We start from the raw sequence: 22,427 nt of genomic DNA on the forward strand, positions 1-22,427 counted from the left end.
TAGAAAACAATTGAAAATAAAAATATATAGAGTATACATGAAGATGAACTTGTGCATGCACGTCTAGCAAGTGGATTATTGTGGCATCTTTCTGGCTGCATGTGCTTAGAAAAGCAAGTCGTTGATGCTGGTAGATGTTTCTTTTGTACCAGGAAAATACTAATCAAAACTTCCTGCACACTTTTTTAATGAGTTTGTGGAAGCTGTATAATTCAAATTACTGAATTTCCTTTTGATAGATGATGATGTACCTGCAGATATGGTTGCAGAAGAATCAGGTCCTGGTGCACAAAATAGTCCATACCAACTTCGCAGAAAAACTCTTCTACCTAAAAGAACAGCTTGCCCTACAAAGAGCAGTATGGAGGTAATATTTTTTTTATAAAGTATATTTTGTTTTCAGGAATAGGTGGCTAACTCTAACACTTTTACAAGTGCCATAATGTCTTAACTAATTCTTATTTATATGGTTAAAGGGTGCCTCCACTTCAGCTACCGAGAACTTTGGTCATCGAGCTAAACGTGCTAGAGTATCTGGAAAATCCCAGGATTTATCAGGTAATATTTTTGGGGGAGGGGGAAGATTGGAGAAGAAACGTTTTGACTACAACAGGGATTCTCAAATTTCATTGCACTGCAACCCCCTTTGGACAACAAAAATTACTACACAGTCCCAGGAGGTGGGCCAAAGCCTGAGCCCCACCGCTGCAGGTGTGGGGGCTGAAGCCGAAGCCCAAGGGCTTCAGCCCCAGACAGGGAGCCTGTAACCTGAGCCCTGCCACCCAGGGTTGAAGCCCTCGGGCTCCACCTTTGGCCGCGGGTGGTGGGGCTTGGGCGTGGGCTTTGGCCCCAGGCCCAACCAAGTCTAACAGCAGCCATGGTGACCCCAATAATAAAACAGGTTCACGACCCACTTTGGGGTCCCCACCCATACTTTGAGAACCGCTGGACTACAGTGTTGCAAAGAACGTTTTTTTTTTTCCTCAGATAGATAAATAAAAGAAAATGACGTGAGAGGAAAAAACAAGTTTCTGATTGTTTGAACTTAACTTTTGGAAGCTTATAGGTGTTCAGATTCGGCTTTTAAACGTGTAAAGGCACACTGGTTAAAAAGTATGTCTACACTAGAAAACCTTGCTGCCTGAGAACAGGTGCCTGTGGCGAGGGCTTGGCTTTATTGGTGGTGCTACCTAGTTGTTAGGTCATTAGTTCCCAGTTCTCCTCAATCACTGGCATCCCTCGCCAGCCATCAGTCCAACACTGTGGTGGTTCATCTTCCGCTAGGTTGTAACTTGGCCTTCTGGCCCACATCGCTATCTCCCCCTTCCAGACTAAAAAATCCAATAAAACATATAGAGTTCAACAACCCCACAACAGAAAGGATCTTCAGCTCACCTCCAGACCTCTGGATTGGTACACCCTTGATTTGAGACTTATAATGTCACTACCCTCTCCTTTCCTCCAAGTTTATGCCCCCTACCCAAAAAGGGTAGTTGTTAGGATATCCTGGACCTCCATCTCCACCAGGCACCAACCAAGGCCCTATGAGAGGCAGTGATAGCAAACACCCTGGAGTGCTTCGGGCTGCCTTCCTGTGCCACTTCTTAATACTTGCTTCCCCACAAAGCCTCAAAATCCTTCACTTAGAAATCCAACAGAAAATAACAAAAACAACTGAATCTTCAGTACATCTGGGCTCAGCTCGTAGCCGCCTTCTTTACAGCCTAGCCCCAGTTTCAAACTGGCCTAAGTTCCTGCGTTTCACTCCCACTACCTGTCTAACATTGCACTCTCTGTCTACCTACGGTTTCAGGCAGGCTGCAGTCCTTGATCAGCCTCCATCTCCAGTCAGGCTTCCCTCAGCCCAAGAGACAAAGCTTCCAGCTACCTTTCTCCTGGGTCTTTTCCCTGGCCCCTTCTCTAGGGGCTGGAGTAGCTGCCATTGTAGGCACGTTCCTTGCAGCCAGGACCTCTGCTGTACCCTTATTCAGGAGCCCCCAATATAAGTCTCTCCTCCTTTACTGTCATGCCCTGTCTCCCTCATGCTTGAGATGCCTAGCTCCCTTTTAAGCTCCTTTTCCAGCTGGAGCAGGCTCTGCAGGTACAGCAGAACCAAATCATCTGAGCCCAGAACTGCTCCTTAACCCCTTCTGTCCTAGTGTTGGGTTTATACACCTCATCACAGTGATAAATATGGCTCTCCATACTCCTCACTCAATTGATGTTAAATGGTGGTTCTGCTGGTGTAGAATAGGGTCAAGAATTCAACACCTTGTGTAAGAAACAGAATGTTGACAAAGACAGGAGAAGAATCAAATGCTGCCAAGTGGGTTTCCTTTCTTGCAGTTGGAGCGATATCCTTCCACACACCCACCATGGCCTCTCTCCCCATCTCTCATGGCTTCTCGAGATACTGGATTCTCTAACATCATTCTCTTTTGGTGGATCTTCCCTGCACTTCAGTGTGACCATATGCCCTGCTTTTCACACTGTTGGATCCACCCATCATGTCACAGCTTTTTGTGGTGCTCATTTTGCATTAAGAATTGGAGGGTGCCGTTTCTCCTTTGTGGGCAGTGCCTCAAAACAGAGGAACACAACAATGCTTGTGTATCTCTCTTACCCCATCCGTTTCCACTCTCCCATGCATGTAGTCTGTCATCTGTGTTCCTCTTCATTCTTTCTCAGCATCTTCCGTTTCCTATTACCCTTACCACCATCTTCTTACCTACTTGCTATCTCTCATTAACTTCCCCTTCTCCTGTTTTGTCAGCAAGATCTGACCATTTATCTCTGAGTCCTTCCACTTCTTATCAAAACTTGGTTCTTTTTCACTAACTCAGCATCTGTTGTTTTTCTCCCCTATGGTTCTCTTTATCCTTACTCTCCAAATCTGAAGCTCATGGAGTTGGCACTAGGCTGCTCCTCCACCCGTTCTGTAACTTCTAGCTCTTTTTGTTTTGTTTTTGTTTTGCGGGGGGAGGCCACTCTATTTGGTTCTTCTCTCTGAGTGAGTTTTATCTGCCGACCCCCAGTTCTGACTTCGATGTGTAGCTTTATAATAATAATAATTATTATTAATAAATCCTTCCTCCCCCATCTTCTACCCTTGAAGTTGTCTAGAACAACTTCCACAACTACCAGTGTGGTTCTACTTCTGCAATTTCTTTTAACTTTGTTTGATCTCTAACTTTATACCAATTCCTCTACTCTCTTTTGACTTGGCTTTTGTGTCTGTCTCTGTATGTCACTGTCTCTCACCAACTCTTATTTATTCTTCAACCTTGTTTGCTCTTCTGCACAGCTTTTATAATATTCATTACACCAACCTTTCTGACATCTCTACTGCTCCTAGACAGCTCCTTGTTCCATGCTGTAAGCTTTACTTCTGGTTACATTTTTTTCTGCTGATTTCCTCTGTTGTACTCTACACCATATCTATCCCTTTAATCCCCAAGCTTGATTCTGTCCCCCATTTTTTAACCACTGCTGATCACAGTGCTGTGCATCTTTGGAAAAAGCATTGAGATTATGCAGACAGCTCCGGCATGGAATTGCTTCACAGATGCTCACTGTAAGACTTGCAAACCATGGTTTATGGGCCCGCAGACTGTTATATAGCAGTATTCTTAGTAGACAAATACACGCCAGCTACAGATCACTTTCCAAACTGTGGCTAAAAAGGCCTGTCTCTGAACCCACTCAGTCTGCCAGCCCAGATGCTCTCATTCTCTTCCTTGTTCAATTTTTTGTTCCATATTCTAATTTTGTAGGAGTAGTAGCGGTGTGTGTGTCTGTGTGTGTAGTGGGTTTTTATTTTGTTTTAAAAGAGTAAAAATAATCGAAGATATTAGTGGAGGGGGCTAGTAAAGGTGTTTCTGGGTTGCCTTTGGTGGAGACAGTGCAGTGTCACTGAGGACCAGTTATCATAGGGAACCAAGAGATGGAGTGAGGCCTCAGGACCACTGGTGCAAATAGTGGTGGTGTGGGTAAAGGCATGGGGGAGAAGAGCGTAGGGAACCTTGAGAATGTATCTCCGAGGATAATCATTGTCATTACATGGATTTTCCAACTAGAGAGACAGCAAAAATATAGTACTGATCAATTATAAAGTCTTCAGCATTAATGGCAACCACATACAGTATCTGAAAAAAACACATAGCCCATGAACTGGTTCTTAATTTTAACATCTATCTCAGAGTTGTTACTCCTGTGAAAAAATGAGTTCACCATTTCAAAATTTTAACAGCTGTCTCTGTACAGTATCTAATTGTGTGTCAATCTTATTTTGACAATTTGAGTTAGTTTTCTAATCTCTATAACCCTCTCATTTAGTTGTCTTTATTTGGACAACACTATTTCCACTCTGTGAAAGAAAATATGTTATTAACATATGAAAACCTTGATGAAAAATGTAATGTTTATATTAACATTCCAAATGAATTCCTAATTGCTTTACTAAAATAAAAATTCAATGTATATGGAAACACCCACATAAAATAATTCAGTTTACAAAATGACAGTCTTGTATAGTGCTTGTTTGAAATACTCAAATGACATTTAATTTCCAAATAAAAATAGAAAGATTTCCTTTCACTATATTCTGACTTAACTTACTTACTTAACCTGGAACAATCTGCAGGCAGATACACACCACTTCTACCATGATCCATTGCTCTCTTCTGTCACTTGCTCCTCCTTGTCACCTTAAATCCGCTGCTTAAGTCATCTGACTTCCACTTCTCTCCTTGCTTGCCATGTCACCTTTTTCATCTTCCACTTTGATGTCATTAAATGTTTGTACCTCTCCCATGATGTACCCTCCTACCCCATTTTAACTGCTTTTGGAACATTAGATGACTGCCTTTGATCTTGCGCTTCCCGAGCCAACTCTTCCTGCTCAAAAGGCTCTGGAACTGGTGAAGATGCTAGAATATGCTACAGACTAGTGCATCACATAGTATTGGTTACTACTGATCCATTACTTGAATGTATATGTACTCAGATAAATATGCAGACTCAAAAAATAATTAACACAGTAACTTGCCTTTCTTTCTGTTCCAAAACTGTGTTTTCAGCCTCCTATTTTTGTTGACTTTTTTACAGTATAGTGATGGGTTTAGAAAATATGTTTGTCATATATCTGCATCTAATCCTCTTCTCCCTCCCACTTATTTTTAGTAATTTCCACTTGGGTCTATACTGATCTTTTGCTTTCCTCAGTTGTGTAGTCTCCAGCTTTTCCTTATAGCTGACAAAAGGACTTCAATACAAGACATAGTGCTACACATCAGGATTGAGAGACCATTACACTTTTGAGCTATATATATATATATGAGGACTCTAAATTTTTTCAATCCCTCATCCCCCATTTTTGGTCATACTAATTCCTGTTCTCAGTCAACTGTTAAACTAACAATAAATATGAATCACCTCTGTACACATAATACACAAGTAGAGAGAGAGAGAGAACTTTAAAACACAGCAAAGACTTTACCATTAGTTAAGTCTTTATCATGTCTGCTGTGATCCAGTCAATTAGCCATACTTTTAAAATATTACAAATTTTATCATTTACTGTGTTAAAACAAAGAGAAGGAGAATGAAGAGTGGGAATGATAGAGTGGTTTTCTCCTCCAGTCCCCCACATTTTTCTCACTGTCCCTTATGGTCATACCATTTACTTGAAAAGCTGTCAATTTTATACATAATAATAAAAATACATACATTCTTTCCTTTGTAAATGAGAATAAGGGTGTGTCAGCGGTGGGCAGGGTGCGGGCAGAAGAAGATAGTGAGGAGTTAGTGAACTGGGTGGAGAGGTGTGAGAGGTATGAGAGTAAAGAATAGTGTGCGTGTTGCTCAACCCCCCACCCGTGACAGACAAACAGACTGTGATCATTCTCTCATAGTTGCCATGTTTGTGTGGCTCCATGTGACATTTTATATAAATTATTTAATGAGCTGATTTACCTATGTGCAAAAAGTTGCATATGACCATAAACGTTTTTGTATACACCCTTCCCTGAGCAGTGGTGAGGGTAAGACATGGAACTGCAAAAAAACTGGCAATTGGGTTGGAGGGTATCTAAGGGTTCAGTGGTAGTAGTGGGGAGTGCTTGTGTGTGATTGGGATTGCTAAACTAAATAGGTGGTTGCTAGGGTGTGTGGGATGCTTGGATCGGTGGGTCCTGGAGAGTGTTTGGGGGTAGTTGAGAAACTGGGTATTATTTTGGTGTCTGGGGTTGTTGGATTGTTGGAGGTAGGTTCATGAGTACTGTTTGAGTGTCTGGGTGGATGGATTGTGCCTGGGTGTGGGATGCTCTTAGAGTAGGTAGGGTGCTGGTATATCTGGGAGTGCTAAGGTAGGTGGGTGGATGCTGTCTGCTGCTGGGGTAGGGTCTCTTTGGGGGGCAGGGCTCTGAGTTCTCTTTAGGGTTCTGGCTGTTGGTTTAGGTTTTGGCAGGGAGCCTGGGGTCTCTCTGGGAGTCTGAGGTCTGGCTGGGATGCTGGGACTCTGGGGTCTGGTTCAGGGTCAGGGTGAGCTGAGGGCTAGTATTGAGCCCCCCTTATCTTTTGTATTCTCCAGTTACCTACCTGCTGCTGCCACCTCTCTGTCTGTCTTGCTGCTGCTCCTTTTCCACTTGAATCCTGCAGGAGCAGCACCTAAAAGGCAGACAGACATGTGGCCTGTTTGCCTGAATCCAGGTTCCACAGGTGCCTGTAGTGGCCTCTGGTGGAATTGTAGATCCTGCCTGCAGCTCAGCCAAATATGTGACATTTAGGTTGAGGTGTGGGAGTGCAGACTGGGCTTCCTAATACATGAGTGTCACACAAGATGTATGACAGTTGGTAATCTTGCTCAGTGTCAGTCTCCATAGTGGGGCCTTTCCGGTCTCCATAGCAACTGTCAAAGTTCATTCCCCACTCTGAACTCTAGGGTACAGATGTGGAGCCCTGCATTAAAACCTCCTAAGCTTACTTTTGCCAGTTTAGGTTAAAACTTCCCCAAGGTACAAATTATTTTACCCTTTGCCCCTGGACTTCCACTGCCACCACAAAACTTTATCTGGGTTCCTGAGAAAACGTAGTTTGGACACGTCTTTCCCCCCAAAATCCTCCCAACCCTTCCCTGGGGAAGGTTGGGTAAAAATCCTCACCAATTTGCATAGGTGACCACAGACCCAAACCCTGGGATCTTAGAACAATGAAAAAGCATTCAGTTTCCTTACAAGAAGACTTTTAATAGATGTAAAAAAGAATCATCTCTGTAAAATCAGGATGGTAAATACCTTACAGGGTAATTAGATTCAAAACATAGAGAATCCCTCTACGCAAAACCTTAAGTTACAAAAAAAAAAAAACACACAGACAGGAATATTCATTCTATTCAGCACAGCTATTTTCTCAGCCATTTAAAGAAATCATAATCTAACACATACCTAGCTAGATTACTTACTAAGTTCTAAAGGCTCCATTCCTGTTCTGTCCCCGGCAAAAGCATCACACAGACAGACCCAGACCCTTTGTTTTTCTCCCTCCTCCCAGCTTTTGAAAGTATCTTGTCTCCTCATTGGTCATTTTGGTCAGGTGCCAGCGAGGTTACCTTTAGCTTCTTAACCCTTTACAGGTGAGAGGATTTTTCTTCTAGCCAGGAGGGATTTTAAAGGGGTTTACCCTTCCCTTTATATTTATGACAGCAACTGAAGACAGACTGTATCTTTGGCTCTGAAAATGGGTTTAGGACTGGCTCTCAGGAATAATTTCCCAAATGTCTTTGCATCCAGATCTGGACAGATGGCAGATTTCAGGTCTTCCTTTTTAGCAGCTTTTCCCAGGTTTTCAAAAAGAGTGTTAACTAAATATGTCTGTTTCTTCATTGGCTTCTAGGTTTTTCTTAAAACTTTCAGTTGGTTTTCTGAGAAGGTCAGTAACTTCCCTCCCCACATCCAAAATGTCAGACAGATGGCTCGGGTAAGCAGCTCCCCCTGCTCTTAGTTGGTAGGTTCCTGGAGGCAAAGGTGAAGCTCCCAGCCTGCGCATTGGCATTATCCACAGTGAGGTGTTTGGTCATGCTGCAAGGAAACTCAGGTCTTGGCCAGTGTATAGGCAAAGGTCCATGTTGCTATGGAGGAGGCTGCAGGGAAGCTCTCTTATCTGAGGACCAGGTCAAGAAGTAGTAGCATGGAATCAAGGATTAGGTTTCATTTGTTTGCATGTCCCCTGAAAAGGCTGCCTCCCTCCCCTCAAGCATGGGAGTCCCATTTCCACAGTTTGCACAGCCAAGAAAACTTCAATGGAGCTCCCTGACTCCATAGCATTCAAGAGGGAAGAAATCCCTACTACTAGCCACCACATAGGTGAGGTTCATGCTGAGGTGGTGGAGAGGTCTGCAGTGGTGACCCTACACCATGGAAGCTGTTTACCTTCTATGTTTTATGGTACTAAGGTACCTCAGCACCTCTGGCAGCCCCATAGATATTGGTCACTTGTCTGTCTTGAGTTGCTCTGGTTCACTTGTTCTCTGTGTTTGGTTCACACTCAGCTAAGAGTTAGTAGTAGAAAGCAGGGAGTTGAACAGTTCAAATCCCCTTCCACTGGAGATGATCCTCTCTCCTCTCCCCACCTCCATGAGTCCCACAAGAGGTTATAAATTGGCTACTCTTTTTTGGGAGACATGTTGGGAACACACATCTCCACCCTCTGTCCTTATAGTTACCCTGATAATGCGCCCTTTCTCTCACAGGGGTTCTCCCTTCACTCAGGAGTTTGATCCAGGGGACAGCAAAAGATGTTGCTCACAGTGGGCTCTTAAAGGGGCAGCAAATTTTTTAGTCATCCTGTAAAATAGGCTATCCCATTGGCCTCAAAACTTCTGTTGAAGTCTTAAAAACCTATGGAAATATTCTCCCCTCAAAGATCCTCTAAAGTTAAAGGAAAACTTCTGAAGCTGCTGTTTGGAACAAGATATCTCAGACTTTCAGCTAGGTTTTAGTTGGGAATTGGTTGGGGATTTGTCCTGCTTTGAGCAAGGGGTTGGACTAGATGACCTCCTGAGGTCCCTTCCAACCCTGATATTCTATGATTCTATAATTTTGTAGAGTTAAGCACAAAAAGAGATCTAACTTTACAATCTCCTGTGTTCATAGAAAAACAAGCAAGCAATGGGAGGAAAAAATAAAATTCTTGCTCATTTGGAGAAGAGATCTGTAATCATGTCCTCACAAAGCAGTTGAGGAGTAATTAAGGAGGCGTGGGAATTCCCCAACAGACAAATGAAGAAATGTTATATGCACCCAAAATACTATAAGGACTTCATCACCCTGTCTACGGTTGAACTTGCTTACTACCTCCTTAATAAAGGGCATTGAGGAAGTAGCATAGCCAAACAGATATTCTGAATGGAAATACTGAAATCATAGAATGATAGAATATCAGGTTGGAAGGGACCTCAGGAGGTCATCTAGTCCAACCCCCTGCTCAAAGCAGGACCAATCCCCAACTAAATCATCCCAGCCAGGGCTTTGTCAAGCCTGACCTTAAAAACTTCAAAGGAAGGAGATTCCGCCACCTCCCTAGGTAACGCATTCCAGTGCTTCACGAAATCTATCATTATGGCATTGTCCTCCCAAGACTGCACATCTTTAATAGATGGCCAAGAGGTTTCTCTTGACACTGATAGGAAGAGTTACTGAAGATACCTTAGTTTCTAATACAACAGGAAACTTTTTCAATACTCCCCTTCTTTGGGCTTTTTTACATAGGAAAGTTATACTGGTGCAAGATTCAAATATAAGCTAACGTGTGATTTATACCACTATGTTTATACTGGTATAATCTCCTTTGTGAACACTCTTATTGCAGTATGAGAAGGTCTCTTTATTTGATTTAGCATATTTGTTGGGAAGGGGTTTAACTAAAATCCCCAAAAGCCATTTGTATGGTGGAATAAGTATGTCAACTCAGGGGTTTATATCTGTTTAATTATAGTGTTATAATTGGTAGAAGTTTCCTGTGTAGCTAAGCCCTTTGACCCATAACTTCCACATGGGTATTCATAAAGACTCTATACATCCTTCCCCTTTCAAAGAAAGGGGATATATGTCTACTCTTGTCCTGATGAGTTCATCAGGACCATTTCACAGTCAGTGCTACGCAGGACGTAGTAGCCAGTGCCCTCTGCCTTCAGCTTTAAGTGAATGAGTGGAAGAGCCAGGTTTGTAGTCCTCACAAAATGCCAGCATCTATGGGTTCTGGTTGCCATTCCAGAATAAATTATTTCAGAATATAGTATTTATGATTTGTCCAGCATTTGTACATCTTTCTCAATTATTAAATTATTGACTCTGCTCCTGAGCTTGTACTCTCCTGCACAGATACTCTCCGCAATTTCTGCTACACATCCAGCCTGCAATTGCAGTAAATTGATATATAAAGATCTTGGTCTGGAGCCGGGACTTCCATCTCTTGAGAAGTTGCTCTTAAAGATTTAGCAGCAGCTACCTGATCTTGGGTTCAGAGAGGCTGGCCATCAGTACAGATACCAGATTCCATGTAAATGCAACACATCTGGACTCATGGGATGTGGCCCAAAGAGGAGGCATAATGGAGGAGTATATCCTTTTTGGAGACCCAATCAACTTCCAGATCATTGCATTTTAAGTAGAAAGCCCATTGAGGAACCTACTTGAGTCCAGGTCTAGTTGGAAAACCAAACGTTTTTCTTCGAGTGATGGTCCCTATGTGGATTCCAATCATAGGTGCACATGCATCTGAGCCGGAATTGTTCACAGTAGTGTCTGTTGACCTGCACGTGCATCGTGCGTTGACGTGGTGACGGTGTGGCACCTCCAAGGTTTTAAAAAGCCATGCAGGTCAACCCCTCTCCAGTTCCCCCTTACTGCCACATGGCCAAAGTCCTAACCCCCATTCCTCCGTGCTCTTAGCTTGCACTGTTATTGCTGGATATAGTTCTTTGTAGTATAGTTGTCCATCCTTGTTTTTCCCAATCCATTAGTTTGTTAGTAATCAGTTTGCTAGATTAGGAATGGGAATCAAAGACTTTCCTCTTGGTGGCACTCTTCCCCGGCTAGGGCACTTTGCCCAGGCAAGCCAGGTTTAAGTACTGTGCTTCTTGTCCTCGCTAGTTCTCTGTGAGCGACGAGCATCAATGCTGCCTCTGTTGCCTCAGCGAAGTTCACATCGCTGCGTGGTGCTCTATCTGCCACTACTTCTTGCCCCGAACCCAAGAGGCTCATGAACTTTGCTTCCGTAAGTTCCTGATGGATGCAGCAATGTATCCTCATGCGCCACAGGATCCGCACCAGTGTCCAGCCCCACTCCTAGTCCATCCCACCTGGCACTGGTGGCACCACCGAATCTGCCTAAGCAGCATTGTGTGCATAAGAAGCACACACAGGCACAAGAGTGTTAGGGGGCTTATTCCTTCACCCACTTACTTCCCTGGTCCTTCTCGCATGAACAGAGAGCAACAATACCCGAAGTCCAAAGGTGCAAACAATTCAATGTTTATTGGGGTGAACTTCCAGCAAGCATGATTCCAGTTTCCTTCCTTAGTATCCTCCTTCCCAGCTCTGACACCACAGAGCCTTACACCTGTGTCCCTATTCCCATTCCTACCCTTAGCCAAACATGATTCCAACTTCCTTACTCCCATTCCCTGTTCCCATTTCCCCCTTTAGCAAAACATGATTCCAATTTTCTTACCCCCATTCCCTGCTCCCATTTCCCACACCCACATGCCCATGCCCACCCCCACCCACACCCACTCACTTCCTCATTGACTACAGATTATATAGTAAAACTTGAGTTCTGCTTAGCTATACCTTAACCAATCATTTTCCTGAAATTTAACTAACCAATCCTAACATATTGTAACATGATTATGTAACCAATTATATCCCACCACCTTAATTAGTTTACACCCAGCAAAATTAATTATACAGCAGACAGGAACAATCACAGAACCAGACAGAGATTATACAGACAAACAATAGCAAAGTGGGAACTACAATGACAAGACAACACAGAAGTGAGGATTTCACATCCCAGCTATTGATAAGTGAGTTCTTGCCAGACAGGATGCTATCAAACTAAGTTTCCTTTTACATTTTCTAGGCACTTCCCTTTCTCTGGAGGTGATAGGAATACAGTCCTGTCCTGATAGTGCCTAACAGCCCAATAGCACCTTATTTCAATGTGACTAGTTTGGAATGTGAGGATGTGACTGTTCGCTTCCCAGCTTATGGCTGCCTCTGTTGCTTAGCCAAAGGCCTTAGCCTAAGAACAGGGACTCAGACTGTCACAGTAAGAGAAGGCCCTTACACCAGCAGATAGTGATTTTGATTCTTTCTTTTATACCTCTATAATTAGCCAAGTGATAAGAATACACCTAAATTCTTAAGAGTATAGGCCTTTAACCACGTTTCCTCTCCAAGCCGTGCCAGTTTGGGTGAGAAGTCGCGCGCCGACAATGAAGCTCCCCCTGCGAAGAACTCTCACTCAGAGCATAAGTCTGGGCACCGTGCTCCAGCGTCATTGACCTCTGCCCCGGTGACGGCTCCGCAGTCCTCGCCTCTGCCACCGTCCATTATGCTGGGACCGTCTGGTCTCTTCCACTTGGTTCCGTGCATGTTAGGATGCCTGTCCCCCTTGACTCCTATGATGCTGATGTTGCCTTTAGCTGGCTCCCTTCCGTAAACCACACCGCCGGCTACCGTTGGCCCTCTGTTCCCGCTTGAAGGGCCTCTCCTATTGATGGACCCTCTTCCATTGCCTCCCACTTTCAGTTGGTCCCATTGCTTCTGATGGCTCCGCCTCAGCTGGGCCCATCCTTAGACTTGGACTGGTGCTCTGATGCGGATCCTGCCTTCTTGCCAGCCCATTCTTACAGCCCAGACATCAGCCCTATCCACCTATCCAGCTTATGAGCAATTCGCCTACCCGAGGGGACCACCGGTTCTGAGCAACCGCTATGCCTGGCTCTATTGGGCAGCTTGTGGCCTGTACCAGCATGTGCACCATCAACACTCTCCATCTTTCACCACCGCCTACGGAGCTCATTCGGACGCCCCTGCTCCTCCAAATCTGTCCGTGCCACTGGCAGTGTCATAACCGCTAGCCCCACAGGTCCCCACTGATGCCTGTTCCTCACCTGACAACACACTCATCCCTCCCTCTCTCTCGCCACTGGATAACCATGCTCAATATCAAGCCTTCCTTGGTCATATACCCACTCTCCTCAACCTTCCCGTGGAGGACATCCAGGACCCTCAGGACCAATTCCTAGGTTTTCTTCAGTCTCCAAGTCCTGCTCATACTGCCTTACCCATCCCTAATGCCATCCTTCAGCCTGCACAGGCAGTTTGGCACACACTGGCTTCCTGTGCACCTACTCTAAAGTGGGCTGAACACTGCTACTTTGTGCCAGCCCAGGATATAGACTTTCTCTTCCAACACCCACCTCCAAATTCCCTGGTGGTCCAGGTGGCCACAGAGCACAGTCGCCAAGAACACCTTCACTCCACCCCTACCCCCCACCCAGGCAGCCAAAAAACTCAACCTTATCGGACATAAGGTTTACTCCTCTCCGGGCCACCAATTCCATATCGCCAGTTACCAAGCCATCCTGGGCAAGTATGATTCCCATTCACATACCAAACTGGCAGCGTTCCTTGACTTCCTTCTCCCGGATACATAACAGGACTTTCAGTTGCTCATAGACAAATGCACATTTGTCACCTAAGTCACGCTTCAAGCTGCAGTAGACACTGCCAATACAGCCTCCCAATCGCGGAGTGGTGTTCTGCTGTGACTCATGGCTACAATCCAGTGGCTTCCCAAAAGAGGTCCAGACTACCGTGGAAGACCTTCCCTTCAATAACTACCAGGGCTTTGGAGCGGAGCCTGCAGAGCAGCTCCGGAGCAGTGGAGCTGCAGGTTTTTGCCTGGAGCTGGAGCGGAGCCGGAGCACAGCTCCAAAGCCTTGATAACTGCAGACTTTTCAGTGACAAGACCGACAAGTCCCTTCATTCCTTAAAAGACTCCCAAGCCACCCTCCGATCCCTGGGCCTCTATACCCTGGCCCCCAATCATAGACAAAACCGATCCTCCTTCTGCCTCTGCCCAACTTACCTACCTTACCCCCAGTACCAGCTTGAGCAACCCCAATGCCACCCTCGCTCTCAATGCCTGCGGCAGTCTACCACGTTCACCCACCATTCCTCTAGACAAAACCTTTCACTCCTTTGCAGAGAACCGCAAACCTTCCTCCACTCCACCAGTTACGCCCCACGTAATCTTTGACAGCTGCCTTGCGCTCTTCTCCTGCAGCTGGGGCAAGATTACCACCAACTGATGGGTGCTGGATGTCATCTGCAAGTACTACCTGTTAGTTATTTTTCTTTCCCTCTTCACCTCCCTCCCCCTGAGGTTTTTGTCCCTCAGACCCCCATACGCCCTCCTTCAACAGGACGTGGATGCCCTCCTTTGAAAGGGTGCTATAGCGCCCATGCCGTAGCACTATCACTGCTGTGACTTTTACTCCCCATATTTCCTCACACCGAAGAAAGGAGGTAGTATCCACCCTATCCTGGACTTCCGCTTGCTCAACAGAATTATCCACAAGTTTCACTTCCGGATGGTCATGCTCCCTCTGATACTCACGTGTCTTCCTGATGGAGCATGGTTTGTGGCTCTCGATACGAAGTGTGCCTATTTTCATATGAACATTCATCCCGCCCACTGCATATTCCTTGCTTTGTGGTAGGCAAGTCTCACTACCAGTTCCAAGTCCTTCCCTTTGCTATCGCCACTGCCTTCCGGGTCTTTATCAAGATGTTTGCCATCGTGGCAGCCTATATTTGCCACCTGGGGCAGTCCCGCTTTCCCTACCTCGAGGAGTGGCTCCTTGTTGCACCTTCCCGAACTCGTCTCCTCACCACTATCCAAGCCTTGCTTGGCGAACTCGGCATTTGCAGCAACAAAGAAAAATCAGTACTTAACCCTACTCACAACCTCATCTTTATAGGGGCACGCCTTGACTCTGTCATGGCTCGTGCCTTCCTACCGTCAGACCATTTTGCCCCCCTCATTGCTCTCATTGTGAGGCTTCACCGTCAACCATGCATGCTCATCTCACAGTGACACTCGCTCCTTGGCCATATGGCAGCCTGAACCTCAGTGACACCCTTCACCCACATTCATATACACTGCCTCCAACGATGGCTCTGCTTGACTTGCAACCAGCAGACAGACCCTCTCACCAAACCGGTCTTTCTCCTCCTTTCCATCCTCACCTCCCTCACTTGGTGGTGCAACCCGTCCTCCCTCCTAGCAGGCATCCCTTTGATGCCTCCAGTGCCACACACCACCATCACCACGATGCCTCCATGGCGGGCTGGGGAGCGCATGTGAAAGGCCACATGGCCCAGGGCCTCTAGTCACCCAGGGAAACAAGAATGCACATTAGTGTCCTTGAACTCCGCGCTGTTTGTCTGGCCTGCTGAGCACTCCTGCCACTCCTCCAGTCCCGCCATGTCCAGCTGCTCTCCAACACCATTGTGACAGTTGTATATGTCAACAAGCAGTGTGACAAAATCATGACACTGGCAAATCATGACACTGGCAAAATCATGGAGCAGGTCCTCAAGGAATCCATTTTGAAGCATTTTGAAGCATTTGGAGAAGAGGAAGGTGATCAGGAACAATCAACATGAATTCACGAAAGGCAAGTCATGCCTGACGAACCTGATTGCCTTCTATGATGAGATAACTGGCTCTGTGGATATGGGGAAAGCAGTGGATGTTATATACCTTGACTTTAGCAAAGCTTTAGATACGGTCTCCCACAGTATTCTTGCCAACAAGTTAAAAAAGTATGGATTGGATGAATGGACTATAGGGTGGATAGAAAGCTGGCTAGATTGTCGGGTTTAACAGGTAGTGATCAACAGCTCGATGTCTAATTGGCAGCCGGTATCAGAGTGCCCCTGGGTCCAGTTTTGTTCAACATCTTTATTAATGATCTGGATGATGGTGTGAATTGCACCTTCAGCAAGTTCGCAGATGACACTAAGCTGGGGGGAGAGGTAGATATACTGGAGGGAGGGTAGGGATAGGGTCCAGAGTGAGCCAGACAAATTGGAGGATTGGGCCAAAAGAAATCTGATGAGGTTCAACAAGGACAAGTGCAGAGTCCTGCACTTAGGACGGAAGAATCCCATGCACTGCTACTGGCTGGGGACTGACTGGCTAAGCAGCAGCTCTTCAGAAAAGGACCTGGGGATTACAGTGGACAAGAAGCTGGATATGAGTTAGCAGTGTGCCCTCGTTGCTAAGAAGGCCAATGGCATATTGGGGTGTATTAGTAGGAGCATTGCCAGCAGATTGAGGGAAGTGATTATTCCCCTCTATTCAGCACTGGTGAGGCCACACCTGAAGTATTGCATCCAGTTTTGGTCCCCCCACTACAGAAGGGATGTGGACAAATTGGAGCGAGTCCAGAGGAGAGCAACAAAAATGATCAGGGGGCTGGGGCACATGACTTACAAAGTGAGGCTGAGGGAACTGGGGTTATTTAGTCTACAGAAGAGAAAAGTGACGGGAGATTTGATAGCAGCCTTCAACAACCTGATGGGGTGTTCCGAAGAGGATGGAGCTAGGCTCTTCTCAGTGGTGTCAGATGACAGAACAAGAAGCAATGGTCTCAAGTTGCAGTGGGGGAGGTCTAGGTTGAATATTAGGAAACACTGTTTCATTAGGAGGGTGGTGAAGCACTGGAATGGGTTACTTAAGGAAGTGGTGGAATCTCCATCCTTAGAGGTCTTTAAGGCCCGGTTTGACAAAGCCCTGGCTGGGATGATTTAGTTGGTGTTGGTCCTGCTTTGAGCAGGGGATTGGACTAGATGACCTCCTGAGGTCTCTTCCAACCCTAATATTCTATGATTCTATGTCCACTGGCGGCACTCAGTGCCTTCCTCCCTCTGCTTTCACTGCCGGCTTCCATCATGGCCTTCTCAATGTCTTTCCCTCAGTCCGCAAGCCCATCCCCTCCCTCAGACCTTAACTTGGTCCTCTCTGCCCTCATTAAGCCGCCCTTTGAACCCCTCGCCACATGCTCAGTCACTCACCTTTCCATGAATTTCATCTTGTTAGTGGCCGTTACCTCTGTATGTCACGTCAGTGAACTGGCAGCCATGATGGCAGAGCCTCCCTTTACTGTCTTTCACAAAGGTAAGGTCTCTTTCCGCCTCCACCCCAAATATTTCCCCAAGGTGGCATCCCGGTTACACCTCAATCAATGCGTATATCTCCCCACCTTTTACCCCAGGCCACACACCTCCCCAAGGCACCGCGAAATCCACTCCCTGGACATATGTAGGGCGCTTGCATTCTACCTTCAATGCACCCACCCCTTTCTCACTTTCCCCCACCTCTTTGTCGCCATTGCTGACTGCTGTCAAGGGTGTGTGCTCTCCTCACAATATATATCCCTCTGGATCTGTCGCTGTATTACTGACTGCTTTACTTTGTCACGTTTCTCTGCCACCCGGGGTCACAGCTCATTCCACGCAGGCTCATGCCACCACGTTAGCCTTTCTTGCGGACGTTCCATGACAGGACATTTGTCGTGTGGCCACTTGATCATCTGTCCATATCTTTGCCACACATTATGCCATTGCCCCGGCTACAATGGCAGACGCTGTCATTGGACAGGCTGTTTTACACACAGTGACTGCTGTCGAGCTCTTGTGCCCACCTCCACTCCGAACACTGCTCGCTACTCTATCGTGATTGGAATCCCCCTAAGGCCCATCACTTGAAGAAGAAAATGTTACTTACTGTAACTGGAGGTTTTTTGAGATGTGTCATCCCTATCTGGATTCCAATACCCATCCTCAATCACCTCCATGACGTGCTGCTGTGTAAGAGGGAACTGGAACATTGTCAACCCGCATGGCTTCTTAAAGCCTTGGACGTGCCACGTGGTGGACACATGACGCACATGCGCACCCACAATTGGAATCCAGATAGGGACCACACATCTTGAAGAACATCCAGTTACAGTAAGTAACCTTCTCTTACTACGAGAGGAAGACACACCGAGAAGTTGCAGCTCAGGTCATCTTATCTCAAAAGTGGTCTCCTATATGCCCATCTCTCCCCTTCAGCCATTGAAGGTGAGATTAGTAAAAATGATTTCAAAAGAACAGACCAGAATGATTCTGTTTACCTTCTGCTGGACCTTCATATTGGTACTTAGACCTGATTCAGACATAACTGGATCTTTGCTCAGGATACCAACATGAAAGAACATAAAGTAACGGGTGTATTCTACATCAAAATCACATGCTGTTAAAATTGTCGGCTAGGGTACTAAGAAGGAACTGGTAATTCATTTTTAATGAGTAGGTAATAAACATCCTCCTAGCATCTCAGTGGAGACTTGTTGATGTCTGTGACTCGCTTGAATGAGGATAACGTATTGGTGTTAAAAGGGGCGCATCAGGACAAAGTCAGCCAAAGTAAAGAACATTCTAGTCTTTCTGCTCAAGGCTAATACTTAGGAAAGACAAATTTGCAGTTGTAAGAAATCAAGGAACGTCTCTGATCATTGCCACAGTAAGGTCCCTCCAGACCACCATTCTCATTCAGTCCCTCAGTAATACACAGGTTTTCGTTGAGATCTTGACTTGTGTGCTACAAGCCTCCCTAAACCACCTTCCTAACTTTAACAGTCAGTATGTTCATACCAGCATGGATAAAAATGAATTATTTTTTTTTAAATTAGAGTTTATTTAAATTGTTTTTTAATTATTTAAAATTAAATTTGAAATTAGGACTACATATGTTAAGGCCTAAACTTGTGATCTGTTATACTTACAATCTAGAAATTTATTACAATTATTCAAATTAAATAAAATTAATGTTAAGCAGTATTTGTTTGTTTGCCAAAGGTTTTTCAAAAAGTCAAACCACTGAACAGGTGGAAGTAACTGGGTAAGCACCAGTTTGTAGAAGTGCTACATCAGATTTTTAACAGCAGTTGCCTCTTCTGCAGGTATAGAGAGAATACTTTAAATTCCTTTTATTCAGCCAGTGCAGTTCAATGACTAGTTCATTAAAAGTAAAGTAATTGATTGGAAGTTGAAAAAACAGGAAAGCTTGTTTTCCTCTTTCAATCTCTGAACAAAAATGAAATGTGAGAGGATGAGATCTACTACTTACAAAATCTTGGACACGGTGATCAGAAATAATCACTTTAATTCACTAACTGCAGATAATACTTCCTTTAATAAATCAGTTTTCAATGCAAAATGTGTTTATGAAACATTTTTTTCCTTACGAATCCAGCACATTTTAGGTAATTATATTTAATAAAAGTTTGTAAATAGTGTTTTTATGCATTTTTATTGAATTCGTTTCCATCAAAGTAGAATATCACACAAATCACAAATAAAAATTAATCCTCCAGTAAATAAGAAGCATGTCATTCACCGTTTTCTAACAAATAGCAAAAAGAACCAAATGTAATGTAAAGGCTCTATTTAGTTGCAAACTACATGGTTTCATGAGAATCAGCTTTCTTTAAGAAAATAATTAAAAAGTACAAATGTGAAACAAGATTAAAATAGATTATTTAAATCAAGGCTTCCTCCTTGCTGATTTAAATCATGATAAAAATCAGTGATTTATATAATTTTGATTTAAATCAATCCACTCTGGTCTGTGCCTCTTCTCAATGAAAGTAACTTACCTGCTTACTACATCTTTAACCAGAGGGATTTTGGAGCTTGGCACACTCTCTATGAAACCTCAGTTGTATATTTATCAAAGTATGGTAATTCTTCAAACTTACCAGGCCTTTTTTTATCAATGTCACCGTAATCTTCCTGCTATAAGAGGAAGTGGTACTGTTGTCATTCTGGCTAAGACTAAACATCATACTGAAGTATAATATAAGTTTATGTGAATAGGACCATCAAAAGGATGCGTACGTAGCAAAGGCATTCAAAGCCTTAAGTACAGCTCTTGCCAAGTGTATTACTGCTCACTCTTTTAAAGGAGTGATGATCATTGTGGGTGGAGACATCACACACATCTTGCAATGAGAAATGAAAGTTCACTGTGTCATATTCCATGCATGCCTTCTCAAAACACAATGGAGTAGACCACCACCTCTGGAGATACAGTAACTCCTCACTTAATGTCATCTTGGTTAATGTTGTTTTGTTGTTACATCGGTGATCTATTCGAGAACATGCTTGTTCAAAGTTACACAGTGCTCCCTTATAATGTTGTTTGGCAGCTGCCTTCTTTTTCCACTGCTTGCAGGAAGAGCAGCCTGTTGGAGCTAGCTGGTGGGGGCTTGGAACCAGGGTGGGCTGGCAGCCCCCCATCCGCTCCCCTAAGTTCCCTGTGCAGTAGCCGCCCAGCAGGCTATCAAGTGCTGGGAAATTCAGGTGTGCCTCCCCCCACTGCCATGTGCTGCTCCTGCCCTCTGCCTTGGAGCTGCTCCCAGGAGCCTCCTGCTTGCTGTGCAGCGGATGGGTGGGGGGAGAGGAGTGCTGATGTCAGGGTGTCCCCATCTCCCCACTCCTGCCCCCGGCTCCTGTACCCCATCTCCACAGAGCAGGGGGGGGGGGGGGGAAGAGGACAGGACAAGACTCCGGAGGAAGGGAACTTGCTGGCAACAGCTGCTGTCTCAATTTGCTAATATACTTTAAAAGGCAGTGTACTTAGAGTGGGGTCAGCGTACTTAAAGGGACAATGTGCTTGTGTGTGTGTCTCACACACACATGCACCCCCCAGCACTTTGGAAAGGGGAGGGAGTGGTGTGCTCCACTGGGATAGCGTGGGCTCATCATCACGTTCAGTTTCCGCAGGGAATGTTTGCAGCAATGCATATTTTGTCTTCTCCCTCCATTCGTGCTGCCTTGTAGAGTGTGAGGCTGCATTAACAACAATGTGTTAACCCCTGAGGGCTCAACGGAGTGTATTCCCTGGGAAATACCCCACTCTCTTCTACCCTCTGACTCCACCACCTCAACCATAAGCAGGGAGTTACTGTATTGACTCCTCCCTGCCTCCATATAGGTGATATCACCTTTGTAAATCACACAACAAAGTGCCTGATATGGAGGGGACAGAGAAGAAGAAAGTCTGTCTCACCATTAATTTGCTTTCTAGAATTTTACACGTCAGCCAGCCTGACCCTCTCTGAGAGGATTGAGTTATGTCCAGAATCTTTCTGGCTTTTGCTGGCTTGTTAAATAATTTGAAAGGGACGTGTGTTCCTCTAAGAACCTTCCTAAATTTCTCAATTCTTAAATTTGTTGTAGAGGCTCTGCAGCAAATGATTTGAGTTGAATAATATTATTTAACTTGTGTATAGGTTTATTTATTTAAGCTCTGGAAGCTGCTGGTCTGTACAGTTCTTCCTGAGGAGCAGTCCTGAACACAATCTGAGCCAAAGTACTGGTCTGACTTCAGTGACTAAAGAGATGGGGAATATCCCTGCTGTGAAGAGTGTCTGTCAAGGAAAATGCACTAATGGAAAATTTTTCCATTCTAAAATGTATGGAGAAAGAAAATGCAAAGTATGAGGGGTGGAGTACAGTACTAGCCATAGTCCCCGTTTTTCCACCTTGATGTCCTAGCTTAATCCCTGGTATGTTTTTTAAAGGTAACATTTTGAAATGATCAACTTTAATTCTTAATTACATTTCCCCCACATTAAAATAGAGATCGGAGCAAGGACATTGAAGGGAATAGGGGGCAGAGCACATTGGGGTCATTGCTGGATAGCAATCTCCCACATCCCCAGCACCCTTCACATACCTTTTCTAGTGTCAATGTGGAAGAACAAGGACATTTTATTATGGTGTTTTCTGGCAATTGACCCTTCTGAGAAAACTGTCCTGTGCTTGGGTGATTGATAGTATTTTGTCTCCAGGGTTTGGAGTTCTTGATTCCTTTCTATACTGAGATATGCACCAAAAATTAATGATAGAGAATAAATTTAAAACAGCATTTAAGACTTTTATTGAATTTTTCTATGTAAAGGCATGTATAATAACTTAAGCATAATAATACGCAAATAAATTGTGTGCTCTGATCAAAAGGTTGAGGGGAGAAGTTTAAAAGTAGGATTTGAAGGAAGTCTAAATTAGTGTTTCTCAAACTTTTGTATTGGTGACCCCTTTCACATAGCAAACCTATGAGTGTGACCCCCCCCCTTATAAATTAAAAACACTTTTTTTATATTTAACACTATTATAAATGCTGGAGGCAAAGCGGAATTTGGGGGTGGAGGCTGACAGCTCATGACCCCCCCATGTAATAACCTTGTGACCCCCGGAGAGGTCACGGCCCCCAGTTTGAGAACCCCGGTCTAAATTAATCTT

General features: G+C 44.8%; 1 protein-coding gene across 7 annotated transcripts in view; it reads left to right on the top strand.

The window, feature by feature from the left end:
* FBXO11 (F-box protein 11) overlaps nucleotides 1-22,427 on the top strand; it is a 197,778-nt gene that overhangs the window by 79,665 nt on the left and 95,686 nt on the right. For 6 of the 7 annotated variants that reach the window (XM_073339268.1, XM_073339266.1, XM_073339263.1 and 3 more), the window contains exons 2-3: nucleotides 240-367; nucleotides 477-558. In XM_073339268.1, the coding sequence (XP_073195369.1) occupies nucleotides 240-367; nucleotides 477-558 (210 nt within the window). Of the gene's footprint in view, nucleotides 1-239; nucleotides 368-474; nucleotides 559-22,427 lie in introns of those variants that run through there. The other variant, XM_073339269.1, reaches the window with a different exon arrangement.

This window comes from Lepidochelys kempii, chromosome 3, assembly GCF_965140265.1.
Source record: "Lepidochelys kempii isolate rLepKem1 chromosome 3, rLepKem1.hap2, whole genome shotgun sequence".
In the NCBI taxonomy this organism is placed as follows: Eukaryota; Metazoa; Chordata; order Testudines; family Cheloniidae; genus Lepidochelys; species Lepidochelys kempii.